This window comes from Corvus brachyrhynchos, unplaced genomic scaffold (genome assembly GCF_000691975.1).
Source record: "Corvus brachyrhynchos isolate BGI_N302 unplaced genomic scaffold, ASM69197v1 scaffold10, whole genome shotgun sequence".
In the NCBI taxonomy this organism is placed as follows: domain Eukaryota; kingdom Metazoa; phylum Chordata; class Aves; order Passeriformes; family Corvidae; genus Corvus; species Corvus brachyrhynchos.
This window is the reverse complement of record NW_008236180.1, coordinates 1440269-1458266: the sequence shown is the minus strand read 5'-3', so window position 1 is coordinate 1458266 and position 17998 is coordinate 1440269. Positions and strand designations below refer to the sequence as shown.

Below are 17998 nucleotides of genomic sequence, written 5' to 3'. Positions count from 1 at the left end.
GAGCTGCGCGCAGGTGGAAGCGGCAGCGAGGGGTGCGCGGCCCGGGACGGCCGGGAGCTCACAGGCGTGAGGGCCCTGCTGCTTTCAGTGTTTTATTTTCCTTTTCTCTTTATTTTGCTCTATTTTTCCTTTTTTATCCCTTTATTTCTCTTTATTTAATTTTAATTTTTTTCGTTATTTTACTATATTTTTCTTTTCTTTCTATATTTTTTTCTTTCTTTTATCTATCTTTTTTTTCTTCTTTTGCTTTTTTCTTTGCTTTATATTTTTATTATTTTCTTCTTTCTTTTTTTTTCCTCTTTCTTAATTTTCTTTTCTTCTTTTTTTTTTTCCTTTCTTTCATTGTCTGTTCCTCTGCTGGGGGAGTACACCTGGGAGCCCCACAAACTCTAAAGTTCATGGGAAAAGAGTCTAAGCTTAATATCCATTTGACCTACAGTATCCTGAAAGTTTAGGAACGTCAGCAGGTAGTGGCTGCAGTGTGGGGAGGTGAGTTTGAATCAGAAAACTTCAGACCAGAGCTTGGAGGGCTTTAGAGCCTCAGGTTAAGCTTCCATCAAGAATGTCAAATGATGTGCATTGGAGATCATCAGCAGAGGCTTCTTAGAAATAGGATAGACCTTCCCAGTCCTCCATCTCTTCCCAGCACTTGGATCAACCTGGTGGCAGGAACCACCTTTAGTGCTTTATAGGACTGTGTTGTGGCACTTTAAACAGCACTTCCCTTCCTCTTTGCACACGAGGAGCAGAGAAGAGACTCCAGGAAGTCACCCCCACTGTCTGAATTTTCTAGCAGATGTGCCAATACTGCTTTATCAAACGTGTGCATTTTGGGGGTGTTGGTGCTGCTGGGGTGCCTGCCCCAGCTGGGCCCCGCTCCCTGCAGAGCTCACTGCCACAGGATTTTTGTGCTTCCCGCTCTCAGCCACTGTTTGCCCTTGGTGTGGTAGATAAATCCCCCAGGCCCAGAAAAGGCTGAATTTCACTTGTGTGTGCAGTGAGGAAAATACAGGATTTATAAATACCCATGCGTATACAAGGGCTGTGGGTTGGGTTGGTCTGGATTAAAGGAGGTATTGAAAAATGAGGGAAGCCAGAAACTGCAGGCTTCTCATTTCTGTGATTTCTAATGGCTTTTCCTTTTGCATAAACATTGCATTGACTCCATACCCAAGAGCACTGCAGGCGTTTTCTCCCCTGATCTGCACAAAAATATAACCCAGACCTCTAAAATGGATATTTTTTATTAGGATGTTTGGTTTCCCCAAACTGAGGGAAGAACAATTGCCCTCTGTGGCAGCAAGTCCCCAGCAAGCTTCAGGGCAGCTGTGTCCTGAGAGAGGCAAATGGCAGCTCCTTTTTGGGGGGGGAAAAGCAGCAAATTAAATCCCTGCACTTCAATTCAGTGCTGCCTGCACTTGGGGACACTGTTACTATGAGTTACAGTTCTTGTATAAAGAGGTGATGTGAAGACCCAGTTTCTCAACAATAGCTGCCAGGATTGTATTTTGGTCTGCAGAGTCGGGTACTTTCATTCCCAGGGGACCAAATATATCAGATCCCTTCCTCAGCAGACTGAGCTGGTGAAGCTCACTGAACTGAAAAGGAGCAGGGCAGAGGGTGGTTTGCTTCTCCCAGTGCTTGTAAAGTGCTTTTTCTGCTCCTGTGGTTGCCCAAGGGTGCGCACACAGAAGGTGATGTGAGGACCAGGATATGTCCCACACACAGGGAGCAGCGTTTCCCAGCTGGAGGTGGGACAAAGCACTGAGTGATGTCCCTAAACACTTGCTGCTGGGAAGGAGAGGGGTCATTTTCAGCTGCGGTGTTAAACATCAGTTCTCCTAAAATCAGCAATGGGACTGTGGGGTCCAACCCTACCACAGCCTCTCGGCGCCTGCCTGGGTTCTCTGTGTGCCCACATGAAACGGCCCTTTGCAAGGTGGTCCAGCTGTGTGTCTCCTGTGGAAAGCACACAGAGCACTCCTCCTTTTCTGCTTCATTTCCCATGGGAGAGGGCACAGCAACACGGCCAGGGCTTGCAAATCCCCCGAGGTACCCTGGGTCTCTCCCACTGCAAGCACCAGGGCAGAGCCACCCTAGAGATGCACCGCAAATGCACTCACACCCTCTCCTAAGGCACATCCTGACCTAAAGCAAAGGAAAAGCCTTGGTAAGTGATGCCAGGCTGAGCAGGGACGGGGAAAAGCTTACAGAAATCGGTGTAGGAGAAGGGTGATGCATCCCCCTTCGCTCCTCCCCTTCTTCTACATAATGCCCAACTGTGTGGAGAGCAGCCGAGCCCCGGCCAAGACCTCAGCCTCTGAAAAGGCAGCTTTTAGCGAGAGCTGTGAGGGCCCAGCCCGTGTGGTGCTGCTAACATGACACTGAACTAACACTGCACTACAACCAAAGCATTTTAATAATTTAATATAATAAATGTCAGAAGGAGTGAATAATTCTCTGTAACCCTGAGGAGGCTGTAGGTGCCAGAAGGAGCCAAGTGGGTATATTGAGCTGCTTTAGCAATAGCCCTTTGACTCTCTGAAGATAAATTTAAACCAGATGATGGATGCTGGGTGGTCGCCTCTGTGGGCAGAATGGCAAGCACTGTTCAGAAGTGCGTCACTGACACAATTTAGCCCCAAAATTTGGAAGGCAAGGGCTGCAGAGAATGGACAAAGAAAAGAAAGCCAAGTTTCTAGGTAGTTGTTCCTCCAGCTGGACATCAAACCTGAAGAGCTACAGTCTGTTTACTTGCCTTTGGCATGCACAGTCCCACTTCAAGCAGTAAGTAGCATGTGGGTAATTGTTCCAGAAGGCTCTTTAATAAGCTCCAGGCAGTAACCCACGTGCCTCTGGAATTACGTATGGATGGCAGGGAGCAGTGATACCTGCACAAGCCTGGCCCTGCCCTGAGCCAGTGCTGCAGGAGGCTCTGCAGAGCAAGCATTGCTGCTGCCCACGCTGCCAGCACACATCTTAATCCACAGGTCTTGGCAGTTTGCTCCTGAACACTCCCTGCCACTGCCTGGCCTCAGTACCAGGCTGTTCCATTCTTTGCCAAGGGGATAATGGAAGAGGAACCCCACAGGGAGACCCCAAGCTGTATGGGTGGGCACTGGTGACTGCATTGGTGACACTAACAGGGATGGAGCATGTGACTCTGCAGCTGAGACACAAGGACCCAAAGCTATACTCCTAATTTTACACAGCACACTGAATGATGAGACTCACCAGGAAAAAATTCACACACCCAGCCTGGTTCTTCCCTGCTGTGTGCCCGTTGTCTCTGACAAACTGAGGGTGAAATGCTACTGAATGGAGCCAGCAAGGTTCAGTACTCATTTAACACTGTGTTGCATTAGTGTGAAAGAGTATCCAGGGTCAGGCCAATTTCCTTGATGCATTTCCACATTTATCCCAATCATAATCCGTTGTTCTGGAAAAAAAAAAAACAAACAAACAAACCAAGCCCAAAACCAACCAACCAAACAAACAAAAAAAGAATAACCCAAAACCAACCCAAAGTTTTGCTGAGAGATTCCCAAATAGTGCTTTTGTATGAAGGGAAAAATAGCAAAGGCGGATCAAAGCTGAAATCACACCATTGCTTGGCAGCAGAGGAGTGAAACAGCTGCAGATTGCCATTATGGAAAAAGATTAAATAACTTGCTTATGGCATCTCTTTGGTTGTGCAAAAATATAAACTATTCATTGGCTAGAAAGGCTGGAGTGCAGCTTTTCAACAAGACTGAGTAACCCACCCTGGAGTGGACACTGGTGGGATACTGGTTGATAAAGCTCTGCTTGAGTGGGCTGGGGCAGGAGTCTCCCAGCACCACAATGGAGGGTTGGAGGGGACAGGTACAGCCTTGGCAAAAGAGCTCGTCCTGCCTTGCTGTGAGTGCTGTGGGGTGAGCCAGGGCTGAGTCCAGAGCCCTGTGCTGGCAGCAGCACTGGGCTGCCACAAGAGCAAAGCTTGGTGGCAGCCTGTGCTCTGCAGTCAGGAATGGCCATAAAACATTCATTTTCCAGGCACAGAGTAGCAGTTAATGCTGTGGGTGACACTGACACTGACCCTGGCTGTAAATCTGATTCTGGCAGAGCTCTGTTGATTTATGTTTACTAGTGATCCAGCTACCACATCTAGGATAAAGAATTGGGAACAAGGAGGGCAGGAGATTATATCGCCCATCTAGTAACCAAACAGAGCACATCTGTGCAGTGCACAGTGTCAGGGCCCTGTGGCACTGCTCAGAGAAGACACTGGGTAAATATTTGCTTGTATGGGACAAGTGTTTTTCTTCCACATACAACAGGAGAGCATCAGCTCCATCCAAAGGTGGGAAAGCTGGAACTGAAGTGATATGTGTTAAAAGTGAATTGCAACATGGGTGCTAAAAGCTGTAAGGGGCACAGCCTTTTTAAAATACGTGTTGCACTGGGAAGAACAGAGTTGGCAGGTGAGCTCTTCTAAAAGGCTGCTTGGGATGACTGCTTGCAGCTTCTCTCCCTGGGAGCTTACTCTGGCCTCTGAGCCCAGAGGAGCTCACCACGAGGACGCTGCCTTGGGGTGATGGCAGGACCAGACTTACCTCTCTTGACACATCTGACTCTTTATGCCCTCAATTTTTCTCCATTTCTAGCCGAGAGACTGTTTAATGGGAATGCTTCCCTGCACACCTCTTGCAAGTTCCTCCGTGGATGGCCATGGCTGATGCCCCTTCACCTCTGAGTCATCCCCCAGTGCTTCCCACAGCCCTCAGGTGCTCTCTCACAGTTACTCTGCCATGTGTTTTCCACTGTGGCTGGGGCTTCACAGCCTTCTCTGGCCACCGCTTTGTCTCTGATAGGAGAGTCATCATCAGCCAGGCTGGCTCCCCTTGGTAGGAGCAATGTTCCCAGTGGCCACATTGACTGATGTGCCAAGGAGAGACTCTTGCACAGGCATCTCCTCTTCCTCCTCCTCTGGTTTCATCTTATCCAGTCAAATATCCCAAACTCATGGAATGTTCCTGTCCCACATTCAGGGGGTTTAGGGGCTTTCAGCAGGGCAGGAGCTGGTGTTGTTCAATGAGTGAAAGCAAGCCAGCACCACAGAAGGTGTCCACAGCTGATATCCCAGAGCTCTCCCCCCGTGCACCCCCAGTCCTTGCACACGTGTCCCAGGTGGCAGAGCAGGCTATTTCAGATCTACCTCATCTCTCTCCAGCTGGTTAACACCCAACCTACCGAGTTAGCAGACTTAGATGCCAGGTGCTTGGGAACTCCTTCTAGTTAATAGAGCAGAAACAATCAGCAGAACCACCTACGTCTTACGTCTCAGAGAAAAATGCAGCTATTTCCACCCAACATCCCTTTCAGAAGTCAATGTGTGGCTCCATCTCGCATGACAGCTCCCCAGCTGCACTCACAGCTCAGCAGCATCACTTCCCAACTCACCCAAAACCCATACAGCACTGAGCACCTTAGGTGGGAAAACAAATTAATAATCAGTTAGAGCACTGCCATCATTGCACAGGGCTGGAAGTCTTAGAAATGCCCTGTGTGTGTTTGGTGGCAAACTGAAGAAGCAGTTATTCCATTATCCAAACTTCATATTTTTCAATGCCAGCGCCATTCTTAGAGCAGCTGTGCTCCAGTGCTTTCTGATGGGAAAGCCTTTTCACCTTCCCCACCCCATCAGGCTGCACACGGAGGGAGCTCCTTGCTCCCTGAAGGGCTGGGCGGGAGCTGGCTCTGGTGCCACAGTGCCAAGGAATTTCTGTCTTGTAGATCCAACCCATACCAAGCCAGCCTGCTCCGGGACAGCGTGCGGAGGTACCTGCAGCTGCCAGCAGACCAGACCGTGCTGATCCTACACGCCAAAGTGGCACAGAAGTCCTACGGCAACGAGAAAAGGTGGGAGATTGTTCCAGCTTCTCTGATAGCCACTTCTAAACCCAGCTACCTAAAACTCGATTCCAGCCTTGCTGGATTTCACTGCTCTAAGCTGGTGAAGCAAATTATTTGACATATCCCCTCCACATTCACTGACGACATCTTTGCATCCAAAGCCATCATTTAGTCTCCATGGACTGAATAACATGAGAAAGGCATTAGCTCCAACCTGCATCCATCCCAGTTAGACATTCCCAGTGGTTAGATCCTTTCCATGAAGCAGTAAAGAAAGACAAAGTAAAAGAAGTCAAGATTCTTTTCAAATCTCACCCCCCAAGAAGGAAAGACTAGCGTTTGAACTGCCCTGTAACTCTTGTCTTAAAATCTGCATGGCCACAGCAGGGACTGAGGCATTTCCATCAATGCCAGTGGTCTCCAAAAAGCTGCTATTTTTGAAAATCCTTCCCACACTGCAAAAACACCTTGAGGTTCTGGCTTGAATGTCCAAAATTGCCACTCCTGGGCAGTGACGTCAGACTGCGGCACTGCAATGTAATTAATCCTCCATTAATCCTTGTGATATAAATACTCCTCCCTTATTACTGAGTATGGAATAGCTATGAGGCAACGAGCTCAGCCTCCAAGGCGTAACCACCCAGACCCCAGCGACCCCAGGAGACAGCTCTGGGATGGGCTGGCTGTGCCTACAAAGTCCTCACCACATCCAGTCTCCTGCCAGGGGCTGCTGGTCCACAGAAAAAAATGTTATTTCAGGACTGAATCTTCCAGCCAGGAGGGAGCCCTCTCATCACAGCCTCTTTCCTCTGCTTCTGACCCCATGCAAAGGATGAGTGTGAAAATCAGATGGCAGGTCTGGAAAGGGAGAGAAAACCTGCATAGAGCTCCCAGGTTAAAGGTGCTGGTGCCATTTTCCTTCACAGTGGGAGTCAGGGGCCTGTACAGTGGATGAGTTGTTTAAATAAACCTGTACCCAGGACTTTGGAGCTCCAAAATATCCAAGCCCCTGCACTGGTGTTTTCTCTGCTAGTGCTTTACCCAGTATCAATAGAGGATGAATTTACACCATTCACACAAGTGCAAAGACAGTGGAAACCCAAATAAAACACAGGAAAATGGGTTTCCAAACTCCTGGCTATAGATTTATTTGCACTGGGCTCCAAAACTGATTGTGAATGCAAACTCTGTTCCCAACCTGCTGAAACTCCCACGTGGCAGTCAGGCAGAGGCAGGGGTCTGATCCCTCCCTGTCTTTGGGGGGTTTGGAGGTACGGGTGCCAGGGTCCCTGTCCTCCCATCCCAGGGCCATCTTGTCACCGGTGGGATCATGGCCACCAGCGGCACCACCAGATGTGACAGCTGTTGAGGCTGGAACCAGGCACTGGAGGCAGTGCAGGGCAGAGGGTCCCCAGCCCCTCGCTGAGCTCCATGTGCCTCCCAGGGTGCAGGGTTGCTCCCGGTGCTGGTGATCCCCAGTGAAGGTCTCTGCTCTCAGCACAGCCATCCTGCCACTCCAGAGCACCTTTTCAGGGTGCTGAAAGGCAGTGAGAAAATGCCCTCTTGTCTCTGCAGGTTTTTCTGCCCCCCACCCTGTGTTTACCTGAGTGGGCCAGGATGGAAGTTAAAGCAGGAGCAGGTAAAAGGTGAGCACTGGGCAGCATCCCTGGACCTCTCCTCCCTCCCTTCCTGCACCATGGAGAGCTGCCCTCTGCCTCTGCAAAGGGGAGAGTGACTCCATTTATGTTGGTTTTGGTCCCCCAAACTCCTTTCCTGCTCAAGCCAGAGCCCTCTGAAATCCAGACCCAGGGAGGGCTGGAGCCTGGCCATGGTCTACGCCTGGAGAAGCTGAGCCTTTGTGGGGGCTGGAGGGTGCTTCTCCTTGTCTCTTCCAGCCAGGGACCTGGGGGAGGCTGGATTTCGGGTGTGTGGGTACATGGGGCTGGACAGCATGAGCAGCAGCCTGATGGAGACCCAGAAGCTCAACTTTGAGGAGCAGCCAGATGCAAAGGTAAAGCCTGTGGCTCTCTGGGGCTATGGGGATCCCCCTCATGCAGGGGCTGGGCTGTCACCAGCATCACCCCACACCCTGGGATGTCACACCTTCCCCATCCTCGGGATGTCACAGTTCTTTCCCCCTAGCCATAACTCCCCACTCCCACTCTGCCAGCCTGTTGTGGCATGTGCAGCAGTCCAGGCAGCCCAAAGATCCCTGTCTTTCTCTGGCACCATCTTTTCAGGTCAACAGCCCTGTGGCTGCCAAAATCTGCATAACTCCCTCAGCTCTGGTTCCTTCTCCTGATGAGCAGCACTGCTGCTTGTCACAAAATGAAAGCCTGGTCCTTCATTTGCAGATAAACAGTTTTATAAAAAAGCTCTAGTTGATCCCAAAGTTCAAAAGCTTCAGCAGAGCTCTGGCATCTTTTGATTGGAGGGGAAAAAAAGGAGAAAAAGCATTATCTGGGGTCCCTGAAGAGCACGGGGTCTGAGCCAGGCCAGGAACTTCACAGAAAGAGCCTTTGTCCACAGTGCTTGCCTTGCTGCTACGGCACAGCATATCGGCCAGGATGGGGGAAACCATAAACCCAGGGCGATTTCTCGTGTTATGTGGGATAAATCACACATGAACATTCATTTCCATAAGGAATACTCTGCCCCCAGTGTAAATAAAGCCTCTGCCGATCCCCAGCTCTTCGTTCCACCTGTAATAACATCTCTGGTCGTTTCTCCCTTTAAATGAACCCAGGGCTCATTGAAAGGGCACTATTATGTCCTCATGGGGCAGTGAGGAGGGTGAGGATGGCTGGTGGGGCTGGGCTGGAGCTGCTGGCAGCCCCTCTGTGCCCTTGGCAGGGGTTCAGCTGTGCCAAGGCCCTGTACATCTCGGACACGGACAAGCGCAAGCATTTCCGCCTGGTCCTGAGGCTCTTCTTCAGCAACGGGCAGGAGATCGGCACCTTCCACAGCAAACTCATCAAGGTCATCTCCAAGCCCTCGCAGAAGAAGCAGTCGCTGAAGAACACGGACCGTGCGTACAGAAATGGCTCTGTGGGGAGGAAAGTGGGTGCCAGCCCAGGATGGGATGTTCTCTGCTCACGGCTTGGCTCTGGGGAGGTCCAGTCTGGATCCAAAGCCCATGGGAACTCCCAAAAGAGGATGTGTCTGGACATAATGATGTCTCATTTCCAAATGTTCACTCATCACGAGGTGTAATGCCCTGAGGCCAGTGTGCTCCCCATACCGTGGGCCTCACCTGCGCTCACACAGAGAGGAGGGTGCTGGCTGCTTCCAGGCTGGGTACCCCAGGAATCAGGGCTTGTCCTCCCTGGGCCTGACAGAGCCATCATTCAGTGCTGGCAAGCACTAACCCAGCCACCTCTCCCCACAGTCTGCATCTCCTCAGGCTCCAAAGTGTCCCTCTTCAACCGCCTGCGCTCCCAGACCGTCAGCACCCGGTACCTGTCTGTGGAGGGGGGAGCCTTCATCGCCAGCGCCAGGCAGTGGGCAGCCTTCACCCTCCACCTGGGTAAGGACCCTCGGGGCACACTGACGCCACCATGCCCAGGGCAGCCTGCCTGCAGCCCTGGCTCTCCCGTCCTGCAAAGCCAGTTCTGGGGAGCAAAAGGGGTGGGAATTAGCCTGGGTGTGCAGGAATCTGGCTCAGTCTCACCTCTGCCCGGCGTTCTTGGTGTGTCTCTGGACGTTTCCCACTGGCTTTGAGGGCACAGGGGCTGTGACCAGGGCAGCAAGAGCTGTACTGGTCTGGAGGTTCACAAATCCAAGCAAGTGACTTGCCTGGAAGAGGCCAGAGCCCAACAACATTCTGCCCACACTGCTTCCAGCGGTGTCCCTGCAAGGTACTGCATCCCCGTCCTGCTCTCCCGTGCTGGGCTCCCAGGGAATGGTGGTCTCCCAAACAGTGAGCCTGTGCAGAGCAGAGAAAGCAGTAAGAGAGCAGCGGGAGCACGGCCAGACCTGTGCCTGGCAAGGTTAACCTGCTCCCCGGCTGCTCTGGGCGGTGACTCTGCCTCTCTCCTTCCCGGCCAGCCGACGAGCGCTGCGCCCGGAGCGAATTCCCCCTGCGGGAAGGGTACATCCGCTACGGCTCCGTGGTCCAGCTGGTCTGCACAGCCACCGGCGTCACCCTGCCGCCCCTGGTAAGCTCCATCCCTGCCTGTCAGGCACACGGAGTTGGCGGCTCCACGGCTCTGAGCGGCGGTGCCATCCCGGGGATGCTGCCGCCCGCAGATCATCCGGAAGGTGATGAAGCAGTATGCCATGCTGGACGTGGACGAGCCCATCTCCCAGCTCCACAAGTGTGCCTTCCAGTTCCAAGGCAGTGACCGCATGTACCTGTGTCTCTCCACGGAGAAAGTGATCCAGTTCCAGGTATGGCAGTGCAGGAGCAGGTGAGGACCCCCAGGGTGTTCCCTTATCACCTCTCCAAGCTCCTCTGTGTTGCTTGTGCCTGAGGAACATATCACCAGGAGGGGTCTTGCATCCAAACTAAGGCCAGAATCATGGCAAAGCTTTGGTGGGGACATTGAAACTGAGGTCTTTGAAAAGGAATCATTATCCCCATTTCCCAGTGAGCAAAGCAGTCACCTGCTGGAACCAAGACGCTGAGGGCAGAGCCAGGCATCCCAGCCCCATTCCCCACCATCTCCACCGCAGTGTGTCTGGAGCTCTGGCACTCCCCACAGGCATCTCCCTGCCCGAAGGAAGCCAACCGGGAGCTGCTGAACGACGGCTCATGCTGGACCATCATCAGCACGGAGACGGTGGAATACACCTTCAGCGAGAGCCTGGCCTGCGTCCGCGAGCCCATCAGCCCCGTGCCGCTCATCGCTGCCCTGCAGGTAGGCACAGCCACGGGCTGCTCTGTCACCTGCCTGCCTCCTGCTCCTGAGCCCCTGCACCCTGTGGCATCTCCCAGGTTTGGGGTGCTGTGGGAATGGGATGCACAGGCAGAGTGTCCCGTGGGAGAAGGAGTGTGGCTCACCCCACCACATAACACTGCCACACGCTCTGCCCGCCACAGCTCACGGGAGGCGGGGACGTGGCCATGCTGGAGGTGCAGGGGGAGTATTTCCATGCACACCTCAAGGTCTGGTTTGGAGATGTGGAAGCAGAGACGATGTACAGGTAACACGGATAAGGGAGCCGGGCAGCAGGCAGGGAACAGCAGCCAGGTGTGGGCTATGCTGGGCAGATCTGGGAAGGATGTGGCTGCAGACCTTGGGGACAAGGACACTTGCACTGCCCCTCCTGCAGGACCAAGCACAGGCATTGCAAGCAGAGGCAGGGATGAGTCTGGTGCCTGCTCTCTGCCCTGGCTGCTGTCTGGGGATAGCCATGGGTGGGGGACAACAGGGGTTTTGGGGAGCTGCAAACAACCAAGCAACCCTGGCAGAGAGGAATGAAAGACGGGGGAGGAGAGAGGAAACTGGCTGGAGGCTTCACACTGAGCTCCAGGATGGAGGAGAAGTGCCATCACTCACTGCTGGCTGCTGCTGCATAGGACCCTCCTCGGTTAATGCACATTTTCCTCTCCTGCACTGTTGCCAGGAGCCCCAAGTCCCTTGTGTGTGTTGTTCCTGATGTCTCTGCCTTCGGCAGTGACTGGAGGTGGCTGCGATATCCCATCACGGTCCCGCTCCTGCTCATCAGGGATGATGGCCTCATCTACTCCAGCTCGTTCACGTTTACCTACACCCCGGAGCAGAGCTGCATCCCAGGGCAGCAGGTCCTCTCAGATATTCCCCAGGACTCAGACAAATTACTCGACAGCATCCATCAGGAGTTTACCAGGACCAACTTCCACCTCTTCATGCAGACCTAGCAGCTGGGTGGGCAGAGGCTTGGCCTCACTGCTGGCCCAGAGAAGGGGAACAGCCTCAAGCCCTGCTGGGGGGGGCTCATTCAGGGCTTGGGGTGGCCCTGCCAAAGGGTTCTCCCCACTCATGGAACACCCACCATGTTCCTGTGATTTACTGATTTATCTCTTTCTCAAGGCAGCATCTTACACTGCTGAGATCTCACATGAGAGCATCAATAAATCAGGCTTGAAGGACTATTTACTGATTCAGTTGCCTTTCTACTAACTTGCATGATTTACCTGCATGCTGGCACAGAGCACCAAAGCTCCCTCAGTGTCCTCAGTCCATATATTCAAAGGCCAGGAGGGACAGGGATAACACATGAAGGCGACCTTAAGTGTTACTGATCCTTACCAGGAATCCCTGCATTGCTACTGTGCTTTTCATAATGAGGAGCTGCTTCCCAGCAGCCAAATACCCAGCACCAGATGTTTTGGTTTTTTATTGGAGGCCCAAATGGGGTTATTTAAGAAGGAAACAGGAAAAACTTTTTCAGTGTGAAACCCAGCTCCTCCCTAGCTGGTGTGGCTCTGCCAAGCTCTGTTGTTTTACACAATTAGACAAACACAGAAATGCAGTGCTGGCATTAGCAGGAAACTGCTGATTTAGATGCCATAAAAAGCAGGTTTCCTGGAGCTGGACATGAGCGTTTTGCAGGGCGAGTCTTAAAGGCTGTATTTAGATCTCTGTGGCATCCAAAGGCCCATGGTGTACCTGGAAACCTTCTGGTTTGGCAGTCCTGAGCTGGGGTTTGAAACAACCCAACAGGCAGACTAGAGTGGTAGTCAACCCACCCTGACCTCAGGACAGTGGGCAGGAGAGCAGGGGAAGCACAGCCCCCCATGACCTGCAGCACCCCAGCATGCACATTTGGGCATTCCTAGACCATCAACCGGACTACCTTCATGTTTTCTGTGATCTGACACATTTCAGATGCCAGGATTACCCTGCACACAGTCCATCCTCAGCCTTGTTGTGTGTACCCTGTGCCACACTGGGGCTCCAGGTGTGGAGTTTGGGGCTGCAGGGGACTGGCAGCCTCACACCACCCAGCAGGGAGATGTTCAGGCATGCCTGGAGTCTTGGCCTCCTCCCTCTGCAGCTTGTACGTGGCCCTGGCTTCCACAGCAACACAAGAGCTTGGGTCCCCTGGATCCTAACCCAGGGCTTCCCAGGGGGCTGCACCTCCCTAAACTCCACCAGGAGATGGGGTTCCTTCTTCCCCAAAACGGGAACCTCACTGAGGGTAAAAAGCTGTTGGCTGGTACATCTCTGCATCTGGAGCTGCTGTGGAAAAACTGGGAGAACATTACAGCACATGCCAACAACCAAGGGCTGGTGGAGGAAAGGGCTGGAGGATACAGGAAGGGTAATCACATGGAGATCCACAAAGGATTCAAAAGGAAGCAAGTCCCCTGAGCAGGTGGCAAAGTCTCAATGTGCTCATTAGGTCTTGGGAGCAGTGGTAAAAGACTGTACTGCTCCTATTCCTGGAAAATGCTTCAGTATCTCACACAGGTGTGGGGGCAGCAGGGGCTTCCCCTGTGCTGCTGCTGCTGCTTGGGCTACCCCATCAGCCCACGTTTACCATCCCCTGCACTCACCTCCCCAGCAAATCCACCCAGGCCCTAATGCACCTGAGGGTGAGATGCAAGAAAATACTTTAATCAACCCAAAGAGAGCATCCCCCATGCTTCCCCCAAAAGCATTTCCTCCCCCATCTACTCAGTGAAGAGCTGGAGGGCTGTGAAAGGATGGGGCGAAACCTTTTGGTTGCTGCCTGCATCAAGAGTGTCTGGAGCCCACAGGCTCCTCAACCCGCTCCTCTCCCTCAGAGGCCGGGCCATAATTCACATTTTATGAATGGAAAGCACCCTGGGTTATATTTAGCACCAACCCAGACCCAAAGGGCAGAAGGAGCACTGCTTATTGACTTCAGGGGCTTGGAACAAGCCTGCCTTGTTATGTTTACAGCGCTTTGCTGGACAGAGAGGCCAAGAAAGCACCGAGTGGCTCATTCTTGAAGCCTGATGGATTAAGCAAACAGCCGCAGTAATTCAAGCCACATGGGGAACGGGGAGAGGTGGCGGCGGCGGGCTGGGGGGCCTCGAGGGGCTCCTACCTTCCCCCACCAGCCACAGGCTGCCTTTAATCTGCTTTTCACAGCGGCTCCCACTCTGGGAACGAGGAGCTTTGAGCTCCTGGAGGAGACACTTGCCTGCCACGAGGAACATATGCTCCACGTCGCACGGCGGAGCTGGGAGCGTGGCAGAGCTGTTTATTTGCATAATCACTGATTAACACAAATGTCTCGGACAGGCGCCAGCCAGCCAGTTGCATGTTCTCGCTCCGGAGTCAGCAGTGCCTGTCTCTGCCGGATCCTGCAGTAATCCAGCGTGTGTCCAGGAAACACGGCCCGTCCCGCCCGCTCTGGCGAGCTGGGCTGCCCGCTGAGCCCGTCTGGCAGCTCTGTTCTGTGCTCCTGAGCTGTACCTGGAGCTTTTCCCTGTCCTCCAGGCAGCCAGAAACATGGGTGGGTATAAAATCGAGCATGAAAAACATTTACCTCGCTCCAAGAGCTGGGGATTTAGGAAAAGCATCGAATGCTTTAAGGATGCACGGGATAATTCGTGTGCAAGATGCAGTGTTGCACGAACCAGGTGATGGTTGCACCAGGTGATGGTGAGGTTGAAGGCAATGGGGATCCCTTGCTCCCAGTATCCAGGGTGCAGCTGGGGCTGCCCGCAGCTCCACCACATCGAGCAGCCACTTCAGGTCCCAGAGGAAAGCATTACCTTTAAAAAAGTGGAGAAGAAAATAAAATCCTGGCTTTCCCGCCGTGACACAATATCCCCGAGAACACTAAGCCCGTTTTGGGTCTGTCTCCCTCCCTGCCCGGGCTGGGTGTCACTGTTTGGAGAAGCTGCCCGTTTGAAAGAAGCTGCTGCCATCTAGTGAACCCAGCCCAGCCCAGTCCAACCGCAGCCCAGTGGTCACGCTGACTGCCCATTGTGCCCGCGGCTCAGGCCAGCCCGGGAGACACACTGGCCACCTCTGGCCATCTCCGGGGGATATTTTCTGCCCAAATCAAAGAGTTTGGCTGCTTTTTAAACAGCCACTGCACTGCATTTTGCCCCAAATCACACAGCAGGTTTCCTTTGATGTGTTGGCTGAGTGCTTTTCAGAGAGGGGAGGGCAGCCGTGGGACATGTGGAGGGTGGGCAATGTCCCTTCCCTGCTCACTCACATCCAGCTGGTGACACCACTCTTGGCACTGAGGTGGCAGGTGGGCTGGCTTGCTTGTAGGGCAATTTGTAACGACACCTGCAGGAAGACCAGAAAAACTCCGGTTACACGGAGTTTTTGCAACCCCTGAGTGCAAGGGGCGGGCAAGGAGGGAGCTGGCCGGGGAGCTGTAAGGAGTGGGGCTGCTCTGTACCAGTGAGGTGTTTGCCTCGGCAAGGACAGCCCCGGGGCAGGTCCCTCTGCTGTGCTGTGGCTTGGTCACCTCCCTGACAGGAGTGTGGTCAGGGCAGCGCCCGTTCTCCCAGGTCTCTGTCCATCCCCTGTGGGGAAGCACAGAGCTGTAGGCCAGCACCACCAGGGGATTGGCCTCAGGATGAGCTGCTGCAGCCAGTGCTGGAGACACCCACTGAGAGCAGCCTGTCTCCCCTTCTCTGAGCCTTTTTCCTGGGGCTGTCCCTGCCCCACAGCCCTGGGCAGAGCCTCCAGCCAGGCCAGGGGGCCCATGGCCCACAATGTTCACTGAAAATATCTGTATCCCTGGCCCTCAGGAACAGAGGATGTGGGGATGCTGCTCTGCCCATCAGCCAGGGGAAAGGAGCAGAGAAAAACCTTTTCTTGAAAACTACCCCCAGGTGTTGATGCCCAGGGCTGATGCAGTGCACAAAAGGGACTCAGCCAACAAGACAGAAACAAGGGGCCAGTTACTGCACCATGAGCCATAAATTCCCCTCTCCCTACCAAGCCTGGTGCTGCCTACAGACCTCAGCAGGGTCCCGTTACCCTGAGCATCCCTCCAAGGGCACTCCTGCCCCCAGCACATAGGGACATAGATTTGCACAGTGCCCAGAAACCCTGTGCTGATTTTATCCTTTTTCTGACAGAGCTATAAATTACCCAGCTGGGCCTCAGGATGCAAAACTATGCTGGGGCCAAAATAAGCCAAGCTGGGCTGCTGAGGAATTACAATTACCTGCTGAAGAGGCTTCAAGCACATCGGGAACTGCTCAGGCGTGTGGCCCTGCTGGCCAGACTCTGAAAAAAACCCAAATAGCATCAAGGACAGAGTGAGCCCGAGGCACCCATGGGTGCCCATGTCACCAGCAATGCCAGGAGCGGGTGTTACTAGCCCCGGGCCGAGATGGGCGGTTCAGGGGTGGAGACTGCCACGCTTCCGAGCCCACAGCCCTGGGCACCCAGCCCTGCCCTGTGGAAAATTAGGCTTCCTTTTTGTCAGTGTTTTGGTTTGGTTTTTTTCCTAAAAACAAGATGAAAACAAGCTCATTCCTGTCAAGCTCCGGAATTCCTGCAGCTAAGGGAAGGACCAAGCCCAGGGGCCAGCAGTATCCCACCGGGCTGGAGTGCTGGGTCACTGCCCCAAGGCTGAAGCTGGGGCTTCATGGCCTGATTAGGGGTGTGGGGTCAGTGCTGGACACGGCTCGCTGTGGTCAGCCCCACGCTGCAGCACTGCCGGGGGGTTTGGGGATCCAGTGAGCGGGGGCCGGATGGAGGGCATTGGCAACCTTCTTTCGTCCTGTTCTCAAAAGAAACACATGGATAGTTTTCTCAGGATCCACTAGGGAAGGAAAATAGCTTTTCAAACAGCTGAAATAAACAGCTGGGCTTGAAAAACATGGCCCTGATTTCCACGCACTGCTGCAGTAATTAGGGTGCAGACCAGGCAGGCGGTAACAGATCAGCACTGAGAAGGAAAGGATTGGACGCAGCTCCCTCCCTGTGAGCCCAGGGAGGACTCAGCATCGGTGGAGCTGCCAACAGAGGAGCTGAGCAGCACCCCTGGGTGCTCATCCACAGCCCCAGGGCTGTGGGGCTTGGCAGGACCCTGGTGTGGCTTTGCACAGAGCCCTGTGAGGAGCAGGCAGGATGGTGCAGTACCACGCATGGAGCACACTGACACCCAGCTGCATGCAAACACCCCCGTGCCCTATTCCCTGGAAATCCAGCCTCCTGCCCTGGCTGGTTTGGGCTGTGACAGCTATGGGGTGAAGGCCCAGCTCTCCCACTGGTGCCCCTCATCTCTGCAGCAGACTTGGCCAGAGGCAGAAGAAAAGGCACTTCATCAAACCCACTCCAGCAAATGTCTGTCTAAATGAACAGCAAGAGCGGGATGGGTGCCAAGAGGCAGGGTGAGATTTGCTCTTTGCTTTCTGCCTTGGGGTGCTCACCAGGAGAGTGGCTCTGGGAGAGGAGCCTCCCCACTCCAGCTGTGGCTCCCAGGAAGCTGGGGATGCACCCAGGGTTTGTTCCATGCCCCTGCCCAGTGTCACCAGCCCCGTGGGCTGCTTTAGTGGGTGTGCATGATCACCGTCCCCTTACACCCTGCCGGGAGCCGACACGTGTGTGTGCCCACAGCCGCGGGCTGTGCTGGGGGAGTGGGTGGGTTTGAAGGGCTCTTTGTTCCCCCGTGTAATTATACCTGAGCAGCGGAATAGAAACGTGCTGAAAACCCCTCGCTGGACCTTTCTGACAGGAGCCGGGGCGTTTGGCTGCACAGTGGCTCCATTGTTCCCTTCCATGCGCCTGCAGCAGCCAGACCACCTCCTGCACCCCCCGCTTCCCCAAAATAACCAGCCTGTGATTAAAAAACAGGTCTTTTCCCTCCAATACTGGGCAAAATGCCCCCCAAGCCTCCCCCCTACCCAGGGCTGACAGGGCGACGCTGTGGCAGCAAGGGCAGGGCCAGCAGGTCAGCCGGTGCCTTTGGCACTGGGAACACCCCCAGCACCCCACAGAGCCGTGGGGACATCCATGGGGACACGTGTCCATCCCTGCCCATGCCAAACCCCACGGACGGAAAGAGCAAGGGGGATGGCACGGGGAGAAGGAGGGGAAAAAATAAAGGGGGAAATGGGGGGAAAGGGGAAAAAAGAAAAGGGGAAAAAGACAAACTCCGCATCCAGCAGGATTCACCAGCGTTACTGAGATCGCAGACCGCAGTCCTACGGAAGAACGCGCTGCCG

The 17998-nt window shown here is 53.8% G+C and overlaps 1 protein-coding gene across 1 annotated transcript in view; it reads left to right on the top strand.

Annotated features, from left to right (window-relative positions):
* RBPJL (recombination signal binding protein for immunoglobulin kappa J region like) overlaps positions 1 to 11971 on the top strand; it is a 15323-nt gene extending 3352 nt beyond the window's left edge. The window contains exons 2-11 of the mRNA XM_008635347.2: positions 5776 to 5901; positions 7471 to 7541; positions 7791 to 7906; positions 8749 to 8923; positions 9284 to 9421; positions 9943 to 10052; positions 10144 to 10284; positions 10599 to 10754; positions 10937 to 11040; positions 11464 to 11971. Coding sequence (XP_008633569.1) covers positions 5776 to 5901; positions 7471 to 7541; positions 7791 to 7906; positions 8749 to 8923; positions 9284 to 9421; positions 9943 to 10052; positions 10144 to 10284; positions 10599 to 10754; positions 10937 to 11040; positions 11464 to 11737 — 1411 coding nt within the window. The 3' untranslated portion in view covers positions 11738 to 11971. The remainder of the gene's footprint in view (positions 1 to 5775; positions 5902 to 7470; positions 7542 to 7790; positions 7907 to 8748; positions 8924 to 9283; positions 9422 to 9942; positions 10053 to 10143; positions 10285 to 10598; positions 10755 to 10936; positions 11041 to 11463) is intronic.
* Positions 11972 to 17998: the final 6027 nt, after the last annotated feature.